The sequence below is a fragment of the Nipponia nippon genome, unplaced genomic scaffold (genome assembly GCF_047370975.1).
Source record: "Nipponia nippon isolate SJK-2023a ecotype South Korea unplaced genomic scaffold, ASM4737097v1 scaffold_32, whole genome shotgun sequence".
Classification (NCBI taxonomy): Eukaryota; Metazoa; Chordata; class Aves; order Pelecaniformes; family Threskiornithidae; genus Nipponia; species Nipponia nippon.
In genome coordinates, this window is record NW_028262350.1 from 2,488,098 (window position 1) to 2,509,999 (window position 21,902).

The following is a 21,902-nucleotide window of genomic DNA, read 5'->3' on the forward strand; positions in this document are numbered from 1 at the left end:
TACTGGGCCTCTGACTCTTAGGAATCTGCAAGGGTTGTGCACTGCGTGAGTAACTCCTCACTGCCTGTGTGTGCTTGTCCCTGTTTATGATTCTCTGTAGTAATCATATTTATGATAATTTATCATATTTAAGTCCGTGTACCCCCTTTGGCGAGCAGATTAAGGTGCACAGAGGGCTCTTGAATAAAGAAATCTAATCCCTGGACACAAAAACCTGTCTCTCTCTAGAAATATTTTTAAAATGTCCTTGGGAAAGGTGCCACACCGGGGGTATAGCTCAGTGGGAGAGCATTTGACTGCAGATCAAGAGGTCCCTGGTTCAACTCCAGGTGCCCCCTTTGGGCTGAGCTTTTTCCAAGAAAAAGTCTGAGGAGCATCCATCAGTTTTAGCTCTGCTGTGCCTGTGCTGCGCGCTGCAGGCAGGTCTCTGAAGGCCAATAGTCCCGATCCTGAGCACTCAACTAAATGCTTCCTGTGACAATTGAGCTCCGTGTCAGTGACACGCAAAGACATCACGTTCGTTGCTTGGCCCCAATAGTCGTCGTTTTGATCAACGAGGAAACTGCTGGGGATCGGGGTTCTGTGCGTAATTAGGCCCTGCCTGCGTGTATTTGTCGCCAGATCGTCTGCAGTAACTTTCCCTGCACCGTTTTGCTTGTACACTAGCACGCAAGGGAAGGTGCTCTCACATAGCACAATCTACCCAGTGGACGTAAAACCTGAGCTATATATGGAGTTTTTTATTGCTCCTTATAGGAGTGCAAAGCCAGGGGGTATAGCTCAGTGGGAGAGCATTTGACTGCAGATCAAGAGGTCCCTGGTTCAACTCCAGGTGCCCCCTCCCTTTTTTCTTCCCCTTTAACCTTCCTTTTGCCAAAATTCATCACAGAAGGACGATGGAGAGACCCCCTTGGGTCCTGTGAGCTTGTGCTGTGCAGTGAACGTTGGTTTCTGAGCTCCATTATTCCAGGTACTGGGCCTCTGACTCTTGGGAACCTGCAGGGGCTGTGCACTGCGTGAGTAACTCCTCACTGCGTGTGTGTGTATTTGTTGTGTTCTTGATTCTCTGTGGTAATTCTCTGTCTGTTCGTCAGCAGGCACGTTAAGGTGCAGAGGGGGCTGTCAAGTCAGTCATGTCAGTGCATGTAATAACTTGTCTCTCTTCCGGAAATATTTTTAAAATGTCCTTGGGAAAGGTGCCACACCAGGGGGTATAGCTCAGTGGGAGAGCATTTGACTGCAGATCAAGAGGTCCCTGGTTCAACTCCAGGTGCCCCCTCCCCCTTTTCTCCTCCTTCAACCTTCCTTTTGCCAAAGTTCATCACAGAAGGACGATGGAGGGACCCCCTTGGGTCCTGTGAGCTTGTGCTGTGCAGTGAACGTTGGTTTCTGAGCTCCATTATTCCAGGTACTGGGCCTCTGACTCTTGGCAATCTGCAAGGGGTTGTGCACTGTGTGAGTAACTCCTCACTGCGCGTGTGTGCTTGTCTCTGTTCTTGATTCTCTGAGGTAATTCTCTGTCTGTTCGTCAGCAGGCACGTTAAGGTGCAGAGGGGGCTGTTGAGTAAAGGAATCTCATCAGTGGACATAAAAACCTGTCTCTCTTCCGGAAATATTTTTAAAATGTCCTTGGGAAAGGCCCCACGCCAGGGGGTATAGCTCAGTGGGAGAGCATTTGACTGCAGATCAAGAGGTCCCTGGTTCAACTCCAGGTGCCCCCTCCTCAGCTGCTTTTTCAGCCTTTCTTCTTCCAGAAGCTGCTCACACACAGCCTATGCAGAGACTTTCTTACCTCTCCGGGGTCTTGGAAATGACTTGGGGATCTTTTGGCAAGCCTCAAATCGGACTTTGCCATTTTTCCCTCGGGATGGCGCACACAAAGAAGCTGGCTCAACAACAGAAGTGCTGCTGGTCTGGTTTTTCCCGTTTGCATAATTGCCGTGAATTGGAGCGGTAAAGACTGTTTGTGATGCCTGGGTGGAAGGGGGGTGTGTGTGTGTGTCTCTGCCGAAGGGTTTCCTGAAGGCCACAGGTGGGGCTGCGATTTCGCAGGCCGCGGCCTCGGTGCCCTGAGCTGCGGCCCCGGCGCCGGGCGGGAAGAGCTGGCTCGGGGGCACGGCGCCGGGAGGGCGCCGGTTCCGAGCCGCGCCCCGGGCCGCCCCCGGGGGCAGCGGAACCCCATCGCACTCTTTATAAATGCGATCGAGTCACTGCGCGGCTCCCCGAGCCGGAGCTGCGCCCTCGGGGTATCGGGGCTGGTGGGGGAAAGGAAGGAACCCGGCCCGCAGGCCCGCTCACCGCGACACCGGGCCGGGGCCCGGCGGCGCCCGGGGCAGCGCAGCCGCAGGGACAGGGGAGCCCGGGGAGCCCCACGCCGCTCAGCCCGCGCCTTCGGCCGGGGAGCTCACGCTGGTGCTTTCAACCGTCGCCTTTTCTCCGCACCGGGAGGCGCCGCGGCGCCCCGGGGCCGGGCCCTGCTCCGCTCCGCCGGCTTCGGCCGCCATCTTGCCGGCTGCCGTCAGCGCCGCGGCGGAAGTGACGCCTGTGAGGCGCGCCGTGCTGACGCACGCGCAGGCCCGGGAGCCGCGGGGAAGCGCTCGGCCGACGCCGCCATGGGGGGAGGCGACCTGGTGAGGAGGGGCCCGGGCCCGGGGGGAGCCGGGCCGGGGCGAGCGGGGCTGGGGGCGTGCCCCGGGGCTGCGGGTACCGGCCTGGGCTGGGGCTCGCTGGCGGGCGGGCAGCGGGCCCGGGAGGCGGCGGTGTCGGTGTGGCCTGCGGGGCCGGTGGCCGTTCCCCGCCGCTGGCAGCGGGGCCGTGGGTGCGGGCGGGTCGTTATGGGGTGGGGAGCAGCGCGTCCCGTTGTCCGGGCCTCGCCGCCGGGGGGGGAGGGCCGTGGGCGATCGCGGCTGAGAGCGGGCCCTGCCCCGTGGCCCCCGGCGAGGGCAGGCGGCCCTTTGTTAACGGTCCCGGTCCGGTCTGCGCCCTCCTGCAGAACCTGAAGAAGAGCTGGCACCCCCAGACCCTGCGCAACGTGGAGAAGGTGTGGAAAGCCGAGCAGAAGCGCGAAGCCGAGCGGGGGAAGATGGAGGAGCCGCAGCGATGCGGCGGGGACCCGGGCGCCGTCCGGTGAGGGGCTGCGGGCGCTCCCGGTGCCCCCGAGGTTGGCCGCTGTCTGCACAAGGCCGTTGCTTTGCTGTGTCCGGAGGAGGCTGGGCGTGGGGAAGCCTTCTTTCAAGTGGCCCGGGGCTTTGTGCGTAACTGGCGTGGCTCTGCCGCTAACGGAGCGCAGACCGTCATTAGCCAGTCAGGCCCGCGGCAGCCTTTGTGAAGAAGAGGCCTGTAATTTAGTTCTTCCTCTGCTTCATGAGGGTAAATATCAGCTCTGTTTTTGTGCACCCGTGACACATAACTTCGCCTTAAAAAAAAACATTCTCTTACCCGGGGCGAAGAGTTGAATGTCTCTGATGGTAAAGCGCCTCCGTTTGTATGGAAATGTGCGTTTGATGTTTCTCACCTTCGCAGGCCAGAGCCTTCAACTCCATAACGCTTTGCAAGCCTGTGATAGAAAATCAAATGCCCTTGTTTGCAATAGGAAAAGAGAAGTTGGGGTGAGTGTGCCAGGGATTATAAAGCATAGTTGTCCTGCAAGGTTGAATGATTCCTTTCTCCACATCCTTACTTCCTCCTTTGCTGCTGCAGAAGATGCTTGTCGGGAAGCAGGATCTGCACTGCTGGGCACGCCAGAAATCAAGAATCAGCTTTCAGGCTTATTTCTCCGTGCACCCCTGTTCCAAACGGCTTTAGAACACAAGAGTTTGCAGTGGGCGCAAAGCTCTGCCTCTCCTCAAAAATACGCCCTGTTCCTCCTGCTCCTGCGTGATTTCTCCGATCCCCGTTACTGAAGCCTGTTTCAGTCCTCCATTTTTGTTGTTCCTCTCTTTCTCGCAGCGCTGTGGTCGCACACGCAGGAGGGCCGGACAGCGGATCCATTCGGTAGCGGTGAGGCGGAGCAGAGGGGCCTGAGCAGGGCTTTGGGAGGTGCAGGTATGTGTCCTCCCCGCAGCTCATCAGACGGGGGTGTCTGGAGTCAAATGCTTTGGTTGAGGAACAGTCCCATAAAAATGAATCTGGATGTTTTCAAACGGCTGTTTGGCCTAACCCACATCAATCTGCAGACTATTGTGGCCTCAAAATGGTTTCTCAGACATTCCTGGTGGGTAATCGGGAGCTGGCAGCAGCTGGGGAGGGGAAACTTGGAAAAGGACTCCCATGGACTGAGGGCAGCTCTCTTCTCTACAGGCCGTTCCACGGAGCAGGCGAGCGGCCGTGGCTTCTTCCCAGCAAACCTGGAAGCCCCAGAAGGGCCCAAGGGGCGCTGTGGCTCCAAACCTGCGTCTGAAGTCGATCTCTCTCTCTGAGCACTGCCCGTCTTTGCCATCCAGTGGTGACGAAGGAGCCGTTCCTGAGGCCTGGGGAGAGCTGCAGAGAGCCGCTTGTGAGTAAGGAACCACCGGTAAAATAAAGGTGTTCTGCCGTGACCTATTTTGAGAGCTCGCGCTGCGTTTTTGATTTGTGAAGGGTTTTTCTGAGGCAGGGCATGGCACGAGGGCTGGGTGAAAGGCTCTGGGTGTTTGTATTTTGGCCCTGAGCAGGCAGTGGGGGAAGAGAGAGGCCGTGGTCAGCGCGGGAGGTGCTGTGTCAGGTAAGGCCTCTGCGGGGCTGGTGCGCGCTCAAATGGCAGGTCACGCCGCGAGCCCAAGGAGAGGTGCAGCCTCCCTGTGTGTTTTGAAGGGAGTGTTCTGAAGCGTTCTGTTTTCTTGTCGGTGCTGGGCCGCTGTAGAGAAACAGAAGTGTGGGTTGATGATCTTGGAAGAGCGTGGAGAGGCGCGGGATGGAGGCGGTGAAAGGAGGGGTGAGGCGAGGTCCGTGTGTGCGAGAGGCGTTGGTGCAGGTGCGGTGAGCGCAGGCAGTGGAATGCAGCGGAGCCGCCCCGGCAGTGGCCAGAGGGAGCCGTAGGTGGCCCCAGGAGCCAGGTGGGGGTATAGCTCAGGGGCAGAGCATTTGACTGCAGATCAAGAGGTCCCCGGTTCAAATCCGGGTGCCCCCTCCCTTTTCCTTCTTTTCCTGGGGAAAAAGTTGGCTTGGAGCTCTTCATTCCAACGCTTTTGCCCTAAACTGTCTGCAGGCCCCATCCCGCGCTTGACGGGCGCTGGGGAGAGGGAAGGAAGTGGATTCCCACAAGAGAGGAGGCCCACGAGTGGGGCGACTTCGGAGGCAAGAGAGGAGCATTTCCCAAGGAGCTGCTTTTCCTCCTGGGATCGATTTCCAGAGCTTTGCTGTGCTGGCGATGAACGGGGCGATTTCTGGGGCTGAGGTGTGTGGCGGGTGGGGGTATAGCTCAGTGGGAGAGCATTTGACTGCAGATCAAGAGGTCCCTGGTTCAACTCCAGGTGCCCCCTCAGAATCCCTTTTTTCTTGGGATTTTGGGGTGTTTGTTCACTGGAAGGCGAACTGATGCGATCCCTCAGCTTCCTCTCCTGATAATGCAGGCCGCCAGTGGGCCAAGGTCGCCTGGTAAATGCAGTAGCGAGGCAGGGTCCGTCTCCTGCGTGGGAGTGCAGGGACTCGATGTCTGTGCTGCTGTCGCATTTCAGTCTTGCATTTTCTGCAGCAGGATCGGATCCCTATGGAACAGAGAGCTCAAAGATTGGGGAAGAACATCCTTTAAATGTGTTTTTTTTGGTGCATTGACAGGCGCACAGGTGGGGGTATAGCTCAGTGGGAGAGCATTTGACTGCAGATCAAGAGGTCCCTGGTTCAACTCCAGGTGCCCCCTCCCTTTTTTTCTTCCCCTTTAACCTTCCTTTTGCCAAAGTTCATCACAGAAGGACGATGGAGAGACCCCCTTGGGTCCTGTGAGCTTGTGCTGTGCAGTGAAGGCTGCTTTTGGAGCTCTGTTATTCCAGGTACTGGGCCTCTGACTCTTAGGAATCTGCAAGGGTTGTGCACTGCGTGAGTAACTCCTCACTGCCTGTGTGTGCTTGTCCCTGTTTATGATTCTCTGTAGTAATCATATTTATGATAATTTATCATATTTAAGTCCGTGTACCCCCTTTGGCGAGCAGATTAAGGTGCACAGAGGGCTCTTGAATAAAGAAATCTAATCCCTGGACACAAAAACCTGTCTCTCTCTAGAAATATTTTTAAAATGTCCTTGGGAAAGGTGCCACACCGGGGGGTATAGCTCAGTGGGAGAGCATTTGACTGCAGATCAAGAGGTCCCTGGTTCAACTCCAGGTGCCCCCTTTGGGCTGAGCTTTTTCCAAGAAAAAGTCTGAGGAGCATCCATCAGTTTTAGCTCTGCTGTGCCTGTGCTGCGCGCTGCAGGCAGGTCTCTGAAGGCCAATAGTCCCGATCCTGAGCACTCAACTAAATGCTTCCTGTGACAATTGAGCTCCGTGTCAGTGACACGCAAAGACATCACGTTCGTTGCTTGGCCCCAATAGTCGTCGTTTTGATCAACGAGGAAACTGCTGGGGATCGGGGTTCTGTGCGTAATTAGGCCCTGCCTGCGTGTATTTGTCGCCAGATCGTCTGCAGTAACTTTCCCTGCACCGTTTTGCTTGTACACTAGCACGCAAGGGAAGGTGCTCTCACATAGCACAATCTACCCAGTGGACGTAAAACCTGAGCTATATATGGAGTTTTTTATTGCTCCTTATAGGAGTGCAAAGCCAGGGGGTATAGCTCAGTGGGAGAGCATTTGACTGCAGATCAAGAGGTCCCTGGTTCAACTCCAGGTGCCCCCTCCCTTTTTTCTTCCCCTTTAACCTTCCTTTTGCCAAAATTCATCACAGAAGGACGATGGAGAGACCCCCTTGGGTCCTGTGAGCTTGTGCTGTGCAGTGAACGTTGGTTTCTGAGCTCCATTATTCCAGGTACTGGGCCTCTGACTCTTGGGAACCTGCAGGGGCTGTGCACTGCGTGAGTAACTCCTCACTGCGTGTGTGTGTATTTGTTGTGTTCTTGATTCTCTGTGGTAATTCTCTGTCTGTTCGTCAGCAGGCACGTTAAGGTGCAGAGGGGGCTGTCAAGTCAGTCATGTCAGTGCATGTAATAACTTGTCTCTCTTCCGGAAATATTTTTAAAATGTCCTTGGGAAAGGTGCCACACCAGGGGGTATAGCTCAGTGGGAGAGCATTTGACTGCAGATCAAGAGGTCCCTGGTTCAACTCCAGGTGCCCCCTCCCCCTTTTCTCCTCCTTCAACCTTCCTTTTGCCAAAGTTCATCACAGAAGGACGATGGAGGGACCCCCTTGGGTCCTGTGAGCTTGTGCTGTGCAGTGAACGTTGGTTTCTGAGCTCCATTATTCCAGGTACTGGGCCTCTGACTCTTGGCAATCTGCAAGGGGTTGTGCACTGTGTGAGTAACTCCTCACTGCGCGTGTGTGCTTGTCTCTGTTCTTGATTCTCTGAGGTAATTCTCTGTCTGTTCGTCAGCAGGCACGTTAAGGTGCAGAGGGGGCTGTTGAGTAAAGGAATCTCATCAGTGGACATAAAAACCTGTCTCTCTTCCGGAAATATTTTTAAAATGTCCTTGGGAAAGGCCCCACGCCAGGGGGTATAGCTCAGTGGGAGAGCATTTGACTGCAGATCAAGAGGTCCCTGGTTCAACTCCAGGTGCCCCCTCCTCAGCTGCTTTTTCAGCCTTTCTTCTTCCAGAAGCTGCTCACACACAGCCTATGCAGAGACTTTCTTACCTCTCCGGGGTCTTGGAAATGACTTGGGGATCTTTTGGCAAGCCTCAAATCGGACTTTGCCATTTTTCCCTCGGGATGGCGCACACAAAGAAGCTGGCTCAACAACAGAAGTGCTGCTGGTCTGGTTTTTCCCGTTTGCATAATTGCCGTGAATTGGAGCGGTAAAGACTGTTTGTGATGCCTGGGTGGAAGGGGGGTGTGTGTGTGTGTGTCTCTGCCGAAGGGTTTCCTGAAGGCCACAGGTGGGGCTGCGATTTCGCAGGCCGCGGCCTCGGTGCCCTGAGCTGCGGCCCCGGCGCCGGGCGGGAAGAGCTGGCTCGGGGGCACGGCGCCGGGAGGGCGCCGGTTCCGAGCCGCGCCCCGGGCCGCCCCCGGGGGCAGCGGAACCCCATCGCACTCTTTATAAATGCGATCGAGTCACTGCGCGGCTCCCCGAGCCGGAGCTGCGCCCTCGGGGTATCGGGGCTGGTGGGGGAAAGGAAGGAACCCGGCCCGCAGGCCCGCTCACCGCGACACCGGGCCGGGGCCCGGCGGCGCCCGGGGCAGCGCAGCCGCAGGGACAGGGACAGGGGAGCCCGGGGAGCCCCACGCCGCTCAGCCCGCGCCTTCGGCCGGGGAGCTCACGCTGGTGCTTTCAACCGTCGCCTTTTCTCCGCACCGGGAGGCGCCGCGGCGCCCCGGGGCCGGGCCCTGCTCCGCTCCGCCGGCTTCGGCCGCCATCTTGCCGGCTGCCGTCAGCGCCGCGGCGGAAGTGACGCCTGTGAGGCGCGCCGTGCTGACGCACGCGCAGGCCCGGGAGCCGCGGGGAAGCGCTCGGCCGACGCCGCCATGGGGGGAGGCGACCTGGTGAGGAGGGGCCCGGGCCCGGGGGGAGCCGGGCCGGGGCGAGCGGGGCTGGGGGCGTGCCCCGGGGCTGCGGGTACCGGCCTGGGCTGGGGCTCGCTGGCGGGCGGGCAGCGGGCCCGGGAGGCGGCGGTGTCGGTGTGGCCTGCGGGGCCGGTGGCCGTTCCCCGCCGCTGGCAGCGGGGCCGTGGGTGCGGGCGGGTCGTTATGGGGTGGGGAGCAGCGCGTCCCGTTGTCCGGGCCTCGCCGCCGGGGGGAGGGCCGTGGGCGATCGCGGCTGAGAGCGGGCCCTGCCCCGTGGCCCCCGGCGAGGGCAGGCGGCCCTTTGTTAACGGTCCCGGTCCGGTCTGCGCCCTCCTGCAGAACCTGAAGAAGAGCTGGCACCCCCAGACCCTGCGCAACGTGGAGAAGGTGTGGAAAGCCGAGCAGAAGCGCGAAGCCGAGCGGGGGAAGATGGAGGAGCCGCAGCGATGCGGCGGGGACCCGGGCGCCGTCCGGTGAGGGGCTGCGGGCGCTCCCGGTGCCCCCGAGGTTGGCCGCTGTCTGCACAAGGCCGTTGCTTTGCTGTGTCCGGAGGAGGCTGGGCGTGGGGAAGCCTTCTTTCAAGTGGCCCGGGGCTTTGTGCGTAACTGGCGTGGCTCTGCCGCTAACGGAGCGCAGACCGTCATTAGCCAGTCAGGCCCGCGGCAGCCTTTGTGAAGAAGAGGCCTGTAATTTAGTTCTTCCTCTGCTTCATGAGGGTAAATATCAGCTCTGTTTTTGTGCACCCGTGACACATAACTTCGCCTTAAAAAAAAACATTCTCTTACCCGGGGCGAAGAGTTGAATGTCTCTGATGGTAAAGCGCCTCCGTTTGTATGGAAATGTGCGTTTGATGTTTCTCACCTTCGCAGGCCAGAGCCTTCAACTCCATAACGCTTTGCAAGCCTGTGATAGAAAATCAAATGCCCTTGTTTGCAATAGGAAAAGAGAAGTTGGGGTGAGTGTGCCAGGGATTATAAAGCATAGTTGTCCTGCAAGGTTGAATGATTCCTTTCTCCACATCCTTACTTCCTCCTTTGCTGCTGCAGAAGATGCTTGTCGGGAAGCAGGATCTGCACTGCTGGGCACGCCAGAAATCAAGAATCAGCTTTCAGGCTTATTTCTCCGTGCACCCCTGTTCCAAACGGCTTTAGAACACAAGAGTTTGCAGTGGGCGCAAAGCTCTGCCTCTCCTCAAAAATACGCCCTGTTCCTCCTGCTCCTGCGTGATTTCTCCGATCCCCGTTACTGAAGCCTGTTTCAGTCCTCCATTTTTGTTGTTCCTCTCTTTCTCGCAGCGCTGTGGTCGCACACGCAGGAGGGCCGGACAGCGGATCCATTCGGTAGCGGTGAGGCGGAGCAGAGGGGCCTGAGCAGGGCTTTGGGAGGTGCAGGTATGTGTCCTCCCCGCAGCTCATCAGACGGGGGTGTCTGGAGTCAAATGCTTTGGTTGAGGAACAGTCCCATAAAAATGAATCTGGATGTTTTCAAACAGCTGTTTGGCCTAACCCACATCAATCTGCAGACTATTGTGGCCTCAAAATGGTTTCTCAGACATTCCTGGTGGGTAATCGGGAGCTGGCAGCAGCTGGGGAGGGGAAACTTGGAAAAGGACTCCCATGGACTGAGGGCAGCTCTCTTCTCTACAGGCCGTTCCACGGAGCAGGCGAGCGGCCGTGGCTTCTTCCCAGCAAACCTGGAAGCCCCAGAAGGGCCCAAGGGGCGCTGTGGCTCCAAACCTGCGTCTGAAGTCGATCTCTCTCTCTGAGCACTGCCCGTCTTTGCCATCCAGTGGTGACGAAGGAGCCGTTCCTGAGGCCTGGGGAGAGCTGCAGAGAGCCGCTTGTGAGTAAGGAACCACCGGTAAAATAAAGGTGTTCTGCCGTGACCTATTTTGAGAGCTCGCGCTGCGTTTTTGATTTGTGAAGGGTTTTTCTGAGGCAGGGCATGGCACGAGGGCTGGGTGAAAGGCTCTGGGTGTTTGTATTTTGGCCCTGAGCAGGCAGTGGGGGAAGAGAGAGGCCGTGGTCAGCGCGGGAGGTGCTGTGTCAGGTAAGGCCTCTGCGGGGCTGGTGCGCGCTCAAATGGCAGGTCACGCCGCGAGCCCAAGGAGAGGTGCAGCCTCCCTGTGTGTTTTGAAGGGAGTGTTCTGAAGCGTTCTGTTTTCTTGTCGGTGCTGGGCCGCTGTAGAGAAACAGAAGTGTGGGTTGATGATCTTGGAAGAGCGTGGAGAGGCGCGGGATGGAGGCGGTGAAAGGAGGGGTGAGGCGAGGTCCGTGTGTGCGAGAGGCGTTGGTGCAGGTGCGGTGAGCACAGGCAGTGGAATGCAGCGGAGCCGCCCCGGCAGTGGCCAGAGGGAGCCGTAGGTGGCCCCAGGAGCCAGGTGGGGGTATAGCTCAGGGGCAGAGCATTTGACTGCAGATCAAGAGGTCCCCGGTTCAAATCCGGGTGCCCCCTCCCTTTTCCTTCTTTTCCTGGGGAAAAAGTTGGCTTGGAGCTCTTCATTCCAACGCTTTTGCCCTAAACTGTCTGCAGGCCCCATCCCGCGCTTGACGGGCGCTGGGGAGAGGGAAGGAAGTGGATTCCCACAAGAGAGGAGGCCCACGAGTGGGGCGACTTCGGAGGCAAGAGAGGAGCATTTCCCAAGGAGCTGCTTTTCCTCCTGGGATCGATTTCCAGAGCTTTGCTGTGCTGGCGATGAACGGGGCGATTTCTGGGGCTGAGGTGTGTGGCGGGTGGGGGTATAGCTCAGTGGGAGAGCATTTGACTGCAGATCAAGAGGTCCCTGGTTCAACTCCAGGTGCCCCCTCAGAATCCCTTTTTTCTTGGGATTTTGGGGTGTTTGTTCACTGGAAGGCGAACTGATGCGATCCCTCAGCTTCCTCTCCTGATAATGCAGGCCGCCAGTGGGCCAAGGTCGCCTGGTAAATGCAGTAGCGAGGCAGGGTCCGTCTCCTGCGTGGGAGTGCAGGGACTCGATGTCTGTGCTGCTGTCGCATTTCAGTCTTGCATTTTCTGCAGCAGGATCGGATCCCTATGGAACAGAGAGCTCAAAGATTGGGGAAGAACATCCTTTAAATGTGTTTTTTTTGGTGCATTGACAGGCGCACAGGTGGGGGTATAGCTCAGTGGGAGAGCATTTGACTGCAGATCAAGAGGTCCCTGGTTCAACTCCAGGTGCCCCCTCCCTTTTTTTCTTCCCCTTTAACCTTCCTTTTGCCAAAGTTCATCACAGAAGGACGATGGAGAGACCCCCTTGGGTCCTGTGAGCTTGTGCTGTGCAGTGAAGGCTGCTTTTGGAGCTCTGTTATTCCAGGTACTGGGCCTCTGACTCTTAGGAATCTGCAAGGGTTGTGCACTGCGTGAGTAACTCCTCACTGCCTGTGTGTGCTTGTCCCTGTTTATGATTCTCTGTAGTAATCATATTTATGATAATTTATCATATTTAAGTCCGTGTACCCCCTTTGGCGAGCAGATTAAGGTGCACAGAGGGCTCTTGAATAAAGAAATCTAATCCCTGGACACAAAAACCTGTCTCTCTCTAGAAATATTTTTAAAATGTCCTTGGGAAAGGTGCCACGCCAGGGGGTATAGCTCAGTGGGAGAGCATTTGACTGCAGATCAAGAGGTCCCTGGTTCAACTCCAGGTGCCCCCTTTGGGCTGAGCTTTTTCCAAGAAAAAGTCTGAGGAGCATCCATCAGTTTTAGCTCTGCTGTGCCTGTGCTGCGCGCTGCAGGCAGGTCTCTGAAGGCCAATAGTCCCGATCCTGAGCACTCAACTAAATGCTTCCTGTGACAATTGAGCTCCGTGTCAGTGACACGCAAAGACATCACGTTCGTTGCTTGGCCCCAATAGTCGTCGTTTTGATCAACGAGGAAACTGCTGGGGATCGGGGTTCTGTGCGTAATTAGGCCCTGCCTGCGTGTATTTGTCGCCAGATCGTCTGCAGTAACTTTCCCTGCACCGTTTTGCTTGTACACTAGCACGCAAGGGAAGGTGCTCTCACATAGCACAATCTACCCAGTGGACATAAAACCTGAGCTATATATGGAGTTTTTTATTGCTCCTTATAGGAGTGCAAAGCCAGGGGGTATAGCTCAGTGGGAGAGCATTTGACTGCAGATCAAGAGGTCCCTGGTTCAACTCCAGGTGCCCCCTCCCTCTTTTCTCCTCCTTCAGCCTTCCTTTTGCCAAAATTCATCACACAGAGAAGACGGAGAGATCCCCTTGGGTCTCGTGAGCTTGTGCTGTGCAGTGAAGGCTGCTTTTGGAGCTCCGTTATTCCCGGTGCTGAGGCTCTGAGTCTTAGGAACCTGCAGGGGTTGTGCACTGCGTGAGTAACTCCTCACTGCCTGTGTGTGCTTGTCCCTGTTTATGATTCTCTGTAGTAATCATATTTATGATAATTTATCGTATTTAAGTCCGTGTACCCCCTTTGGCGAGCAGATTAAGGTGCACAGAGGGCTCTTGAATAAAGAAATCTAATCCCTGGACACAAAAACCTGTCTCTCTCTAGAAATATTTTTAAAATGTCCTTGGGAAAGGTGTCACACCGGGGGGTATAGCTCAGTGGGAGAGCATTTGACTGCAGATCAAGAGGTCCCTGGTTCAACTCCAGGTGCCCCCTCCCTTTTTTCTTCCCCTTTAACCTTCCTTTTGCCAAAATTCATCACAGAAGGACGATGGAGGGACCCCCTTGGGTCCTGTGAGCTTGTGCTGTGCAGTGAACGTTGGTTTCTGAGCTCCATTATTCCAGGTACTGGGCCTCTGACTCTTGGCAATCTGCAAGGGGTTGTGCACTGTGTGAGTAACTCCTCACTGCGCGTGTGTGCTTGTCTCTGTTCTTGATTCTCTGAGGTAATTCTCTGTCTGTTCGTCAGCAGGCACGTTAAGGTGCAGAGGGGGCTGTTGAGTAAAGGAATCTCATCAGTGGACATAAAAACCTGTCTCTCTTCCGGAAATATTTTTAAAATGTCCTTGGGAAAGGCCCCACGCCAGGGGGTATAGCTCAGTGGGAGAGCATTTGACTGCAGATCAAGAGGTCCCTGGTTCAACTCCAGGTGCCCCCTCCTCAGCTGCTTTTTCAGCCTTTCTTCTTCCAGAAGCTGCTCACACACAGCCTATGCAGAGACTTTCTTACCTCTCCGGGGTCTTGGAAATGACTTGGGGATCTTTTGGCAAGCCTCAAATCGGACTTTGCCATTTTTCCCTCGGGATGGCGCACACAAAGAAGCTGGCTCAACAACAGAAGTGCTGCTGGTCTGGTTTTTCCCGTTTGCATAATTGCCGTGAATTGGAGCGGTAAAGACTGTTTGTGATGCCTGGGTGGAAGGGGGGGGGGTGTGTGTGTGTCTCTGCCGAAGGGTTTCCTGAAGGCCACAGGTGGGGCTGCGATTTCGCAGGCCGCGGCCTCGGTGCCCTGAGCTGCGGCCCCGGCGCCGGGCGGGAAGAGCTGGCTCGGGGGCACGGCGCCGGGAGGGCGCCGGTTCCGAGCCGCGCCCCGGGCCGCCCCCGGGGGCAGCGGAACCCCATCGCACTCTTTATAAATGCGATCGAGTCACTGCGCGGCTCCCCGAGCCGGAGCTGCGCCCTCGGGGTATCGGGGCTGGTGGGGGAAAGGAAGGAACCCGGCCCGCAGGCCCGCTCACCGCGACACCGGGCCGGGGCCCGGCGGCGCTCGGGGCAGCGCAGCCGCAGGGACAGGGACAGGGGAGCCCGGGGAGCCCCACGCCGCTCAGCCCGCGCCTTCGGCCGGGGAGCTCACGCTGGTGCTTTCAACCGTCGCCTTTTCTCCGCACCGGGAGGCGCCGCGGCGCCCCGGGGCCGGGCCCTGCTCCGCTCCGCCGGCTTCGGCCGCCATCTTGCCGGCTGCCGTCAGCGCCGCGGCGGAAGTGACGCCTGTGAGGCGCGCCGTGCTGACGCACGCGCAGGCCCGGGAGCCGCGGGGAAGCGCTCGGCCGACGCCGCCATGGGGGAGGCGACCTGGTGAGGAGGGGCCCGGGCCCGGGGGGAGCCGGGCCGGGGCGAGCGGGGCTGGGGGCGTGCCCCGGGGCTGCGGGTACCGGCCTGGGCTGGGGCTCGCTGGCGGGCGGGCAGCGGGCCCGGGAGGCGGCGGTGTCGGTGTGGCCTGCGGGGCCGGTGGCCGTTCCCCGCCGCTGGCAGCGGGGCCGTGGGTGCGGGCGGGTCGTTATGGGGTGGGGAGCAGCGCGTCCCGTTGTCCGGGCCTCGCCGCCGGGGGGGGAGGGCCGTGGGCGATCGCGGCTGAGAGCGGGCCCTGCCCCGTGGCCCCCGGCGAGGGCAGGCGGCCCTTTGTTAACGGTCCCGGTCCGGTCTGCGCCCTCCTGCAGAACCTGAAGAAGAGCTGGCACCCCCAGACCCTGCGCAATGTGGAGAAGGTGTGGAAAGCCGAGCAGAAGCATGAAGCGGAACGGAAGAAGATTGAGGAGCTGCAGCGGGAGCTGCAGGAGGAGCGAGCGCGTGAGGAGATGCAGCGCTACGCTGAGGACATGGGCACTGTCAGGTGAGGTGGGGCTGATGCTCTCCAGACCGGTGGTTACCAGCCCTTGCAGTCCTCTGGGGGCGAGCACTGTCTGGTGCGGTGGTATAGGTGCTCTCTGAGAGAACCAGGGGTTTAAAGTTTCGGATAACAAAATGTTTACAGTCACATTCATAAGCCAATGCCTTAAAATATAACTTTAGAACTGTGCGAAGGCTAAATAAGAGGTCTTCTTTGCAACAGGAAAAGAGAAGAGAAGTTGGAGTGGATGTACCAGGGTCCTGGAGGCATGGTGAACAGAGAGGAATATCTTATGGGTCGCCCTGTGGACAAATACGTCTTTGAGAAGACAGAAGACAAGGATGCAGGCTGTTCCAATGAGACAGGGCTTCTCCCAGGCTCCATTTTTGCCAAGACGGGTGCCAATTCTGTCCTAGATATGGCAAACAAAATCCGGGAGGATCCACTTTTCATGATAAGGTACTAAATGTGGAGCTAAAAGCAGTAGTAGATGAGGCAAAGCATCAGCATTAGCAATTCGCTAAGAGCTGTCTTATTTATCTTTGCAAAGACTGCTATTGTGTCTGTTCCTTCAAGCTGTGTCTGCCTGTTTGTGAGCTCTAGGCTGTAGGTGGCAGTCCTGGCCGCAGACCAGTCACCAGCCGCTTACGTGACTAGTAGGATTTTGGTTGTGTGTTCTAGACACAGTAACATAAGGTCAGATGACATATTCGAGTCAGTTTGCTGCTTTTGGATAATTTTGCTGACTTGATTTCAAATCTCAGATTTCGTGATCTGAACGAGCTGATGATCATCATCTAGCTGTAAGCTGGTAGATACATATAAATGCAAAGATTGTTATTCCACACTGATTCGTGTCTACCAGCTTAGCTCACCCTGTTACGTGTATGTGAATATATCCGGTCTGCCCTGAGAGTTCAGGCATTTATTAGCATTGTAGGCAGCTTGATGGTAACAGAACAAATTTTTGTTTACCTTACTAGTCTTAAGCAGAGGAGAAAAGGTCAGACTCCTCCTGAGTTTGATCTGTTTTGCTGAATGTACAAAACTTGCCTGTTTTCCTGCTTTTTACATGTTTTTAGAGCTTGCAGTTGATTGGTTTCTTTCCTGAAAATATGATATTTTTCCATTGTTTGAAAAGACTTTTTTTTTTTCTGCTTTAGAAAGAAGGAGGAGGAAAAGAAGAGAGAAGTGTTGAATAATCCTGTTAAAATGAAGAAAATCAAAGAATTGGTAGGTCTATCTCAGTACTCCTTTACATACTCAAAGCACAGAATACACTGAACCCAGGAGAGCATCATAGGTCAAAATTAGTATCTTTTAGGATAAGGAGCTGAGTTCCATTTCCTGACTCTTCACAGAAAAACAGAATAAATTCAGCTTTGTGTAATCCTGATATGATAGAACAAAGTTCTGTATCGCTCTCTCAGCAGGAATTAATTTCTCTTTCTTTCAAGTTCAGTGTTATTTTACACTGCTTGCTCTTCTGGTGTGCTTTTTTTTTTTTAGCTAGTGATTAATTGTTGTGCTCTGTGTTGTACTACAGAATGATTGCAGACGTAGGATTTGACATGCACTAATACCAAACTGACACTAGGGAAGACTCCATTAAGGTCTTCAGTTTTGAGAGAGGACCTTGTTAAATGGTTTAGGTTCTGTTCCAGGAGCCTTTCCACAGTGAACTCTGTTACTTTGCCTTGTGATACTGACTGCCCAAGTGTAGAGACAGTAATTATTACTAACGAAACTGTGTCTTGCTTTATAGCTGCAAAACAGTTTAGATAAAAAGGAGAAAAAGAAGAAGAAAGAGAAGAAGAAGAAGCACAAGAAACATCGACATCGCAGTTCTAGCAGTGAAAGTGACAGCAGTGATGAGGAGCGAAGCAGAAATAAGTATGTTTTGAGGTTTTGTAGTAAAAATACCATGTTTCCTGGTTAATTTGTTTGTTTTTCATATCTTTTTGTAATCCCCGCTGAGTTTTATCTTTCTAATTAATGCTCTTAATTTGCCTAAATGATTCTGTATGTTACTTCATTGGTTTTGCGTCATTAAATTATTTTTATGACGTTTTATTGTTAAAAAAATATTGTATTCTTGAATTTCATCTGCTTCAAAAGTACTATTCTGTTTTCTCTGTAGGTCTCAGAAGAGGATGAACAGTTCCTCCTGGAAACCTGCTCCTTCCAAAGTCCCAGGATATGGCTTACAAGTAAGTACGTGTGTTTTGCACAGCTCTTTCAGTAGCAAGTACCCTGAGGTAGGGAAGAGCGAGAGTTTTGGCAGTTTGTTGCAAGACTGCTTCACCGGCCAGAAGAGGATTACGAGGGGGACACGATATAATAAAGTTCATGTTCAGGTTGGAGCCGTCTAAGCCTTGAAACTGAAGTTGTTCAGACTTGTGTCTGCTCTGAATTCAAGTTAAGTTTTATTCAGTTTCTTTTCAGAGTCACACATCTGTTTAAATACTCAGCTTGACTGTCGTGGCAGTGTAGTTTACTGAACGTGATACAGAAATAATCTTTTTAGACACACGTGTTAATAAGAACCTAGGAAGTGGGATAAGCAAACGCAAGCCACAATGTACACTCCTTCCTGTGCTTAGCACAATCTGAGGCCTCCTCTGCGGCCTTACCTTGTTGTTGTGCTCTTGCAAGGCGTCTCACCTGAAAGACACTTTTGAATTCCAGGTTAGAGACTCTGACCAGAGCCACAGGTCTCGGAGCTCCCCAGCTGCCGGCCAGGAGAGGGCCCCCCACAAGCACCGGGATCGCTCCAGGTCCAGGAGCCAGTCCCGCTCTCCTCAGAGACGCTCTAGCAAGAAGAATTCAGAACAATCTGGATGCAGGGGATCAAGATCTCCTTCTAGACACAGTAAACAGTGAGTGTGGCTAACCTGGGTAATGTAAACCTAGGGCTGCTGGTGGGGGAGTTCCCTAGAATCAAATTCCCTCTTATTCAGTCTCCTTCTACCATTTCGGTGTTCTGGCCACGTTATTGCTCAGTTCTGGGTGTGAAGGCGGGAGCTGTGCAGTTGTGCGAGAGTGCAGAAGCACGCAGGTTAGCTCCTGGAGGGGACGTGCTGTCTGCGATTGCACTCTTCCCTTGGGACACCCTCTTTTTGGCTACAGCCTTTAGGTGTTGCTTGTGACTGTGCTTTATTTGGGCTACCGATTCTCTTTAAAATGTGTTTATAATTGTTGAATTATCTTTACTAAATGCTGATAAAATCACGTACCCGGTATTTATTGTTTGCTGATGAAATAATTAAAACTGAGTAAAAATAGATGGAAATTTGCAGTACATTAGGAGTCATTAGAATGTGTTTTCAAAGTGGACAGGCAGCAGTCCTGTAGTTATGGGAGATGTCTTGGTTTCAGAATGTATACAAAAAATCCAGGGAGAGTTTAGAGGTGTGATAATATATGTTCATCTGGCCTCATAAGGGTATTTCTGGGTTACAGACATAGCAATCGGGAGGAGAAAGGGAGAGCGAGAAGCCCTTCCCCTAAAAAGAGCTATCGACGACAGCATGCTCCGGGTTACACAAGGTAAGCAAGATCTTGACCCTGTGCTTTTGGATGGAAGTTGCCCTGGTGATTGTGGAAGAGCTGGGTGTAAACGGTGAACCAAATTTTATTCTGTTAACTAAAATAGATCGGATCGGGTGTCCAGAAAGTCAGACAGAGTCCTAAAGGGCTCAGTTTGGTGCTCTTGAGCTTGATTGTTGGTTAACACCTTGGACAGCTTCCCAAACCAATTCACATGGTTGCTGGTTCTCCATGTGTCTCGCATCACTGTGTAAGGCAGTAATGTGAAGTCAGTCTTTGTCCCGTGGACTGTTAATTAGAAGCATTCTGTTTCACTGTCATCAGGAAAATATGACCTTGACAGCATCATCTTACCAGTCAATTAAAAACAAGGCGGCTGAAAAGAGGGAGAAAACAGACCCTTGCTGGGGGCGTGGTAAAGCAGAACATTTAGATGCGTACTTACAAGCTTTGCTGATTGGCTACCAAAGAAAAAAAACAATTAAACACCCCTAATTTGGGGATTGTAAATCATCTTAAAGAATGGAAAGCAAGAGGGCGGTGGGGCGGGGCCCAGCGTGCTATTGATTCACAGCAGTGGTGTGTTCTACACAAACAGAAAGATCTCTCCAGGGGAACTAGAGCGTAAACGCCAGGAAATGATGGAAAACGCCAAGTGGCGGGAAGAGGAGAGAGCAAACAACCTCAGGAAGCACCGAAAGGAGGAGGAGCTGGAGCGAGAACTGGAGAAACTCGACTCCCGAGATGGGAAGTTCTTCAAGTGAGTGTCTTTTATTATCTGCTTTTTCATTCAAGGGAAATACAGGCCACAGCTTCTGAGGAGTGAGTCACGGCCTCAACGTCTGAGATGTGTCAGATTGTAGTATAAGATCCATCTCTACTGTGTTGTACTGTAGAACTAGTGACATCTACTGTTCCCAGATTCTCTGCTTAACCCAAAAGATAGCTGTTTCTGTGATGGCCTTGGTAGTCAGACTTGGAAACCGGTAATGAGTTATTTTTTGCCATCCTGTAGGAATGCCTAGTAGCGTTTCACGTGCAGATATTGAAAACGTTCTCTGTTTTTAGGAGCTTGCAACAGTTTTAGGCCTGCAAGTCCACTGGGAGTCTGTGTGCCGAGAGCTTGTGGGATACCTGTGCTTGACAAGCAATAAGACCATTTCTAAACACAGGTGGTAACTTACCCAGGGCAAAGGAAATCAGAGTGGCACAAGGCCTTCCAGAAAGTGCAGTGCTGTGTAAGATGGATCCTATGGCAATGTTAGGTATTTTGGGCTTGCTGCAGCATAGTGTTCTCCAGGCTCTATAAGTTAATCAGAGGAGAATGTATACTTAATTCCTGAAGCTGCCCAGAGCTGGGATCACATAAGGGTGGCTTAAAATCACAATTGATTTTCTCCATGAGCAACATCTCTTGTGGAGAGAGGTTTTTGTGTGTTTCCCTGTGCGGAAGCAACTGGTTGAGCTAAGAAACTTTGTGTTTGTTGATGTGGTGTTTGAAGAGGCAGACGGGCTCGAGGGGATCATTCAGAAGAGCACAGCAGCGTGATCTGAAAAAGATCTAGTAAAAGAAAGCGAGTGGTCGCAAGGATCCCCTCTCTCTCCTGTAGCTAACGCAGTCATTTACAGCATGAGCTCTGGCATTCGGGCTCCCAGAGGACCGCTGCCCTCCGTTCAGGAACACGTCGCTTTTGCCTTGTTTGCTTCACAGAAAGCACCCAAGTCCCCTGTGACGGATGCGTTTGTCATTAACGGTTAGGTATATTGGGAAGACGGAGGAGACTTGAGAGCTACTGAAAATATATTTCTGAGCACTGACCTTAAATAAGGCCTTGAATCTGTTACGAGCCAAACTAAAAGCTATTCAGTTCTTTCAGTGCAGACTTTAACGGGAAATAATTTGCTGTTTTCCGTGTTAGATTAATTTAGGTGGATGACTTGGGGACAGTGAATCCTGCTAGAAATGGTGTAATGTTTGGAAAGAGATTCTAATTTCTTTCTTTGGTTCAATTTTCTGCAGTCGCTTAAAACTAGAGAGTGCATCTACTTCCACCCTAGAAGATCGGGTGAAACGCAATATCCACTCCCTTCAGAGAACTCCTGCTGCCTTGGAAAAAAACTTTATGCAGAGATGAAACTGGTTCTTCCTCTGCTCCTGTGCAGAAGTTAACCGGACACTTATTCCCGAAGGTGAGACCTCCGGCACAGACTCGCTGCTCTCTACAGGAGCAGTTACCATCTCCCACAGAGGCGCTGGATTTCTCCGCTGCAGCCCACAGCGAGTTCTGGACTTCTGGCGTTGTGAACACGTTTGTACTGAGTAGGACCTTGCAAGCAAACCTTTGCTAGGGAACTTGTGAGCCCTTGTATTCTATTTTTAACGTATTGCCAGATCTTTTCCCTCTCTCTCTCTCTCCACCTTGACTGTTATCACTTTTGTATATTGTTATTACCAGATTATGCCAGGTGGTAACTGCTTTCTACATCGGGCAGATTGTCCGAGCTCTTTATATGCCAGAGCAAAAGTCCTATTTTTGTTAGTCCTTAAAAATCGGAGCAGAACAAATTCACACGAGGGTTAATTTCATGGAATTCGATACAGCTACACGCGTGGCAGGCAGAATCCTGCTCGGTACTGTCAGCGTCTGAGGTGCGGGTTTGGGGCGTGCCGTTAGGCCGTTATTTAATGGCTCACGGATGTGGTGTTTGACCCGAAGGGAGCTGCTTGGAAGGGAAGGGAGACGAGCAGAGCATAGCTGACGCAGCAGATGTTTCTCTGGGATTTTGTAATGTAAGTAATGTGTATATGTACAGCAGTGTAGAGCTCTTTTTTTTTTTTTTTTTTTTTTTAATTAAGAAACTTTACTGTCATTCGCAAGTGTTCTTTGCGGCCTTTGGGGGTGGGAGGGGCGGGGGAGCCCCTCGCCGCCTCAGGGCGGGCTGTGTGAGGGCCCGGGAGGCCGTCACTGCCCGTAGCAGCCCCTCGCCGGGTTTACCCCAGCGCCTGACTCGCTCCGGCCCGCAGGACCCGGCCCCGGTGCCGCCGCCACGCCGGGCCCCGCGCCCGCTCCTCGCCCTGTAAAGGGCGGCCTGTGACGTGCGTGGCAGCCCATTCATAATTCCAGGCGCCTTGGTGCTTATTGGCCCGTTCGGAACGGGGCGGGGACGTCACGCCAACTGGGCCAGACCATCTCCGGGAAGAGGAGGAGGG

At 54.1% G+C, this 21,902-nt stretch overlaps 1 protein-coding gene, 1 long non-coding RNA gene and 16 other non-coding genes across 29 annotated transcripts; all 18 read left to right on the top strand.

Annotated features, from left to right (window-relative positions):
• Positions 1 to 266: 266 nt before the first annotated feature.
• Positions 267 to 338, top strand: TRNAC-GCA (transfer RNA cysteine (anticodon GCA)). Its single transcript has one exon. It is a non-coding gene; the product is annotated as a tRNA-Cys (tRNA).
• On the top strand, positions 272 to 21,535 carry CWC25 (CWC25 spliceosome associated protein). Of its 12 annotated transcripts, none has more exons than XM_087769974.1 (13): positions 272 to 2,630; positions 3,949 to 4,213; positions 4,300 to 7,423; positions 7,504 to 8,606; positions 14,973 to 15,145; positions 15,365 to 15,601; positions 16,306 to 16,375; positions 16,908 to 17,035; positions 17,283 to 17,352; positions 17,831 to 18,021; positions 18,605 to 18,691; positions 19,269 to 19,451; positions 20,712 to 21,535. In XM_087769974.1, exons 4-13 carry the CDS (start codon positions 7,938 to 7,940, stop codon positions 20,824 to 20,826), a joined length of 1,923 nt encoding a protein of 640 aa, XP_087626100.1. In that variant the 5' UTR covers positions 272 to 2,630; positions 3,949 to 4,213; positions 4,300 to 7,423; positions 7,504 to 7,937; the 3' UTR covers positions 20,827 to 21,535. The 12 variants fall into 12 exon arrangements, with proteins under 12 accessions (XP_087626100.1, XP_087626102.1, XP_087626101.1 ...); XM_087769976.1 differs by having other exon boundaries at positions 4,300 to 7,376; positions 7,501 to 8,606; XM_087769975.1 differs by having other exon boundaries at positions 4,300 to 7,376.
• Positions 770 to 841, top strand: TRNAC-GCA (transfer RNA cysteine (anticodon GCA)). Its single transcript has one exon. It is a non-coding gene; the product is annotated as a tRNA-Cys (tRNA).
• TRNAC-GCA (transfer RNA cysteine (anticodon GCA)) lies at positions 1,208 to 1,279 on the top strand. The gene has a single exon. It is a non-coding gene; the product is annotated as a tRNA-Cys (tRNA).
• TRNAC-GCA (transfer RNA cysteine (anticodon GCA)) lies at positions 1,650 to 1,721 on the top strand. Its single transcript has one exon. It is a non-coding gene; the product is annotated as a tRNA-Cys (tRNA).
• TRNAC-GCA (transfer RNA cysteine (anticodon GCA)) lies at positions 5,388 to 5,459 on the top strand. The gene has a single exon. It is a non-coding gene; the product is annotated as a tRNA-Cys (tRNA).
• On the top strand, positions 5,765 to 5,836 carry TRNAC-GCA (transfer RNA cysteine (anticodon GCA)). Its single transcript has one exon. It is a non-coding gene; the product is annotated as a tRNA-Cys (tRNA).
• On the top strand, positions 6,235 to 6,306 carry TRNAC-GCA (transfer RNA cysteine (anticodon GCA)). Its single transcript has one exon. It is a non-coding gene; the product is annotated as a tRNA-Cys (tRNA).
• On the top strand, positions 6,738 to 6,809 carry TRNAC-GCA (transfer RNA cysteine (anticodon GCA)). Its single transcript has one exon. It is a non-coding gene; the product is annotated as a tRNA-Cys (tRNA).
• TRNAC-GCA (transfer RNA cysteine (anticodon GCA)) lies at positions 7,176 to 7,247 on the top strand. Its single transcript has one exon. It is a non-coding gene; the product is annotated as a tRNA-Cys (tRNA).
• TRNAC-GCA (transfer RNA cysteine (anticodon GCA)) lies at positions 7,618 to 7,689 on the top strand. The gene has a single exon. It is a non-coding gene; the product is annotated as a tRNA-Cys (tRNA).
• Positions 9,107 to 10,103, top strand: LOC148054264 (uncharacterized). The gene is made up of 3 exons (XR_015707459.1): positions 9,107 to 9,343; positions 9,497 to 9,582; positions 9,674 to 10,103. It is a non-coding gene; the product is annotated as an uncharacterized LOC148054264 (long non-coding RNA).
• On the top strand, positions 11,362 to 11,433 carry TRNAC-GCA (transfer RNA cysteine (anticodon GCA)). The gene has a single exon. It is a non-coding gene; the product is annotated as a tRNA-Cys (tRNA).
• TRNAC-GCA (transfer RNA cysteine (anticodon GCA)) lies at positions 11,739 to 11,810 on the top strand. Its single transcript has one exon. It is a non-coding gene; the product is annotated as a tRNA-Cys (tRNA).
• On the top strand, positions 12,209 to 12,280 carry TRNAC-GCA (transfer RNA cysteine (anticodon GCA)). Its single transcript has one exon. It is a non-coding gene; the product is annotated as a tRNA-Cys (tRNA).
• TRNAC-GCA (transfer RNA cysteine (anticodon GCA)) lies at positions 12,712 to 12,783 on the top strand. Its single transcript has one exon. It is a non-coding gene; the product is annotated as a tRNA-Cys (tRNA).
• Positions 13,181 to 13,252, top strand: TRNAC-GCA (transfer RNA cysteine (anticodon GCA)). The gene has a single exon. It is a non-coding gene; the product is annotated as a tRNA-Cys (tRNA).
• Positions 13,623 to 13,694, top strand: TRNAC-GCA (transfer RNA cysteine (anticodon GCA)). The gene has a single exon. It is a non-coding gene; the product is annotated as a tRNA-Cys (tRNA).
• Positions 21,536 to 21,902: the final 367 nt, after the last annotated feature.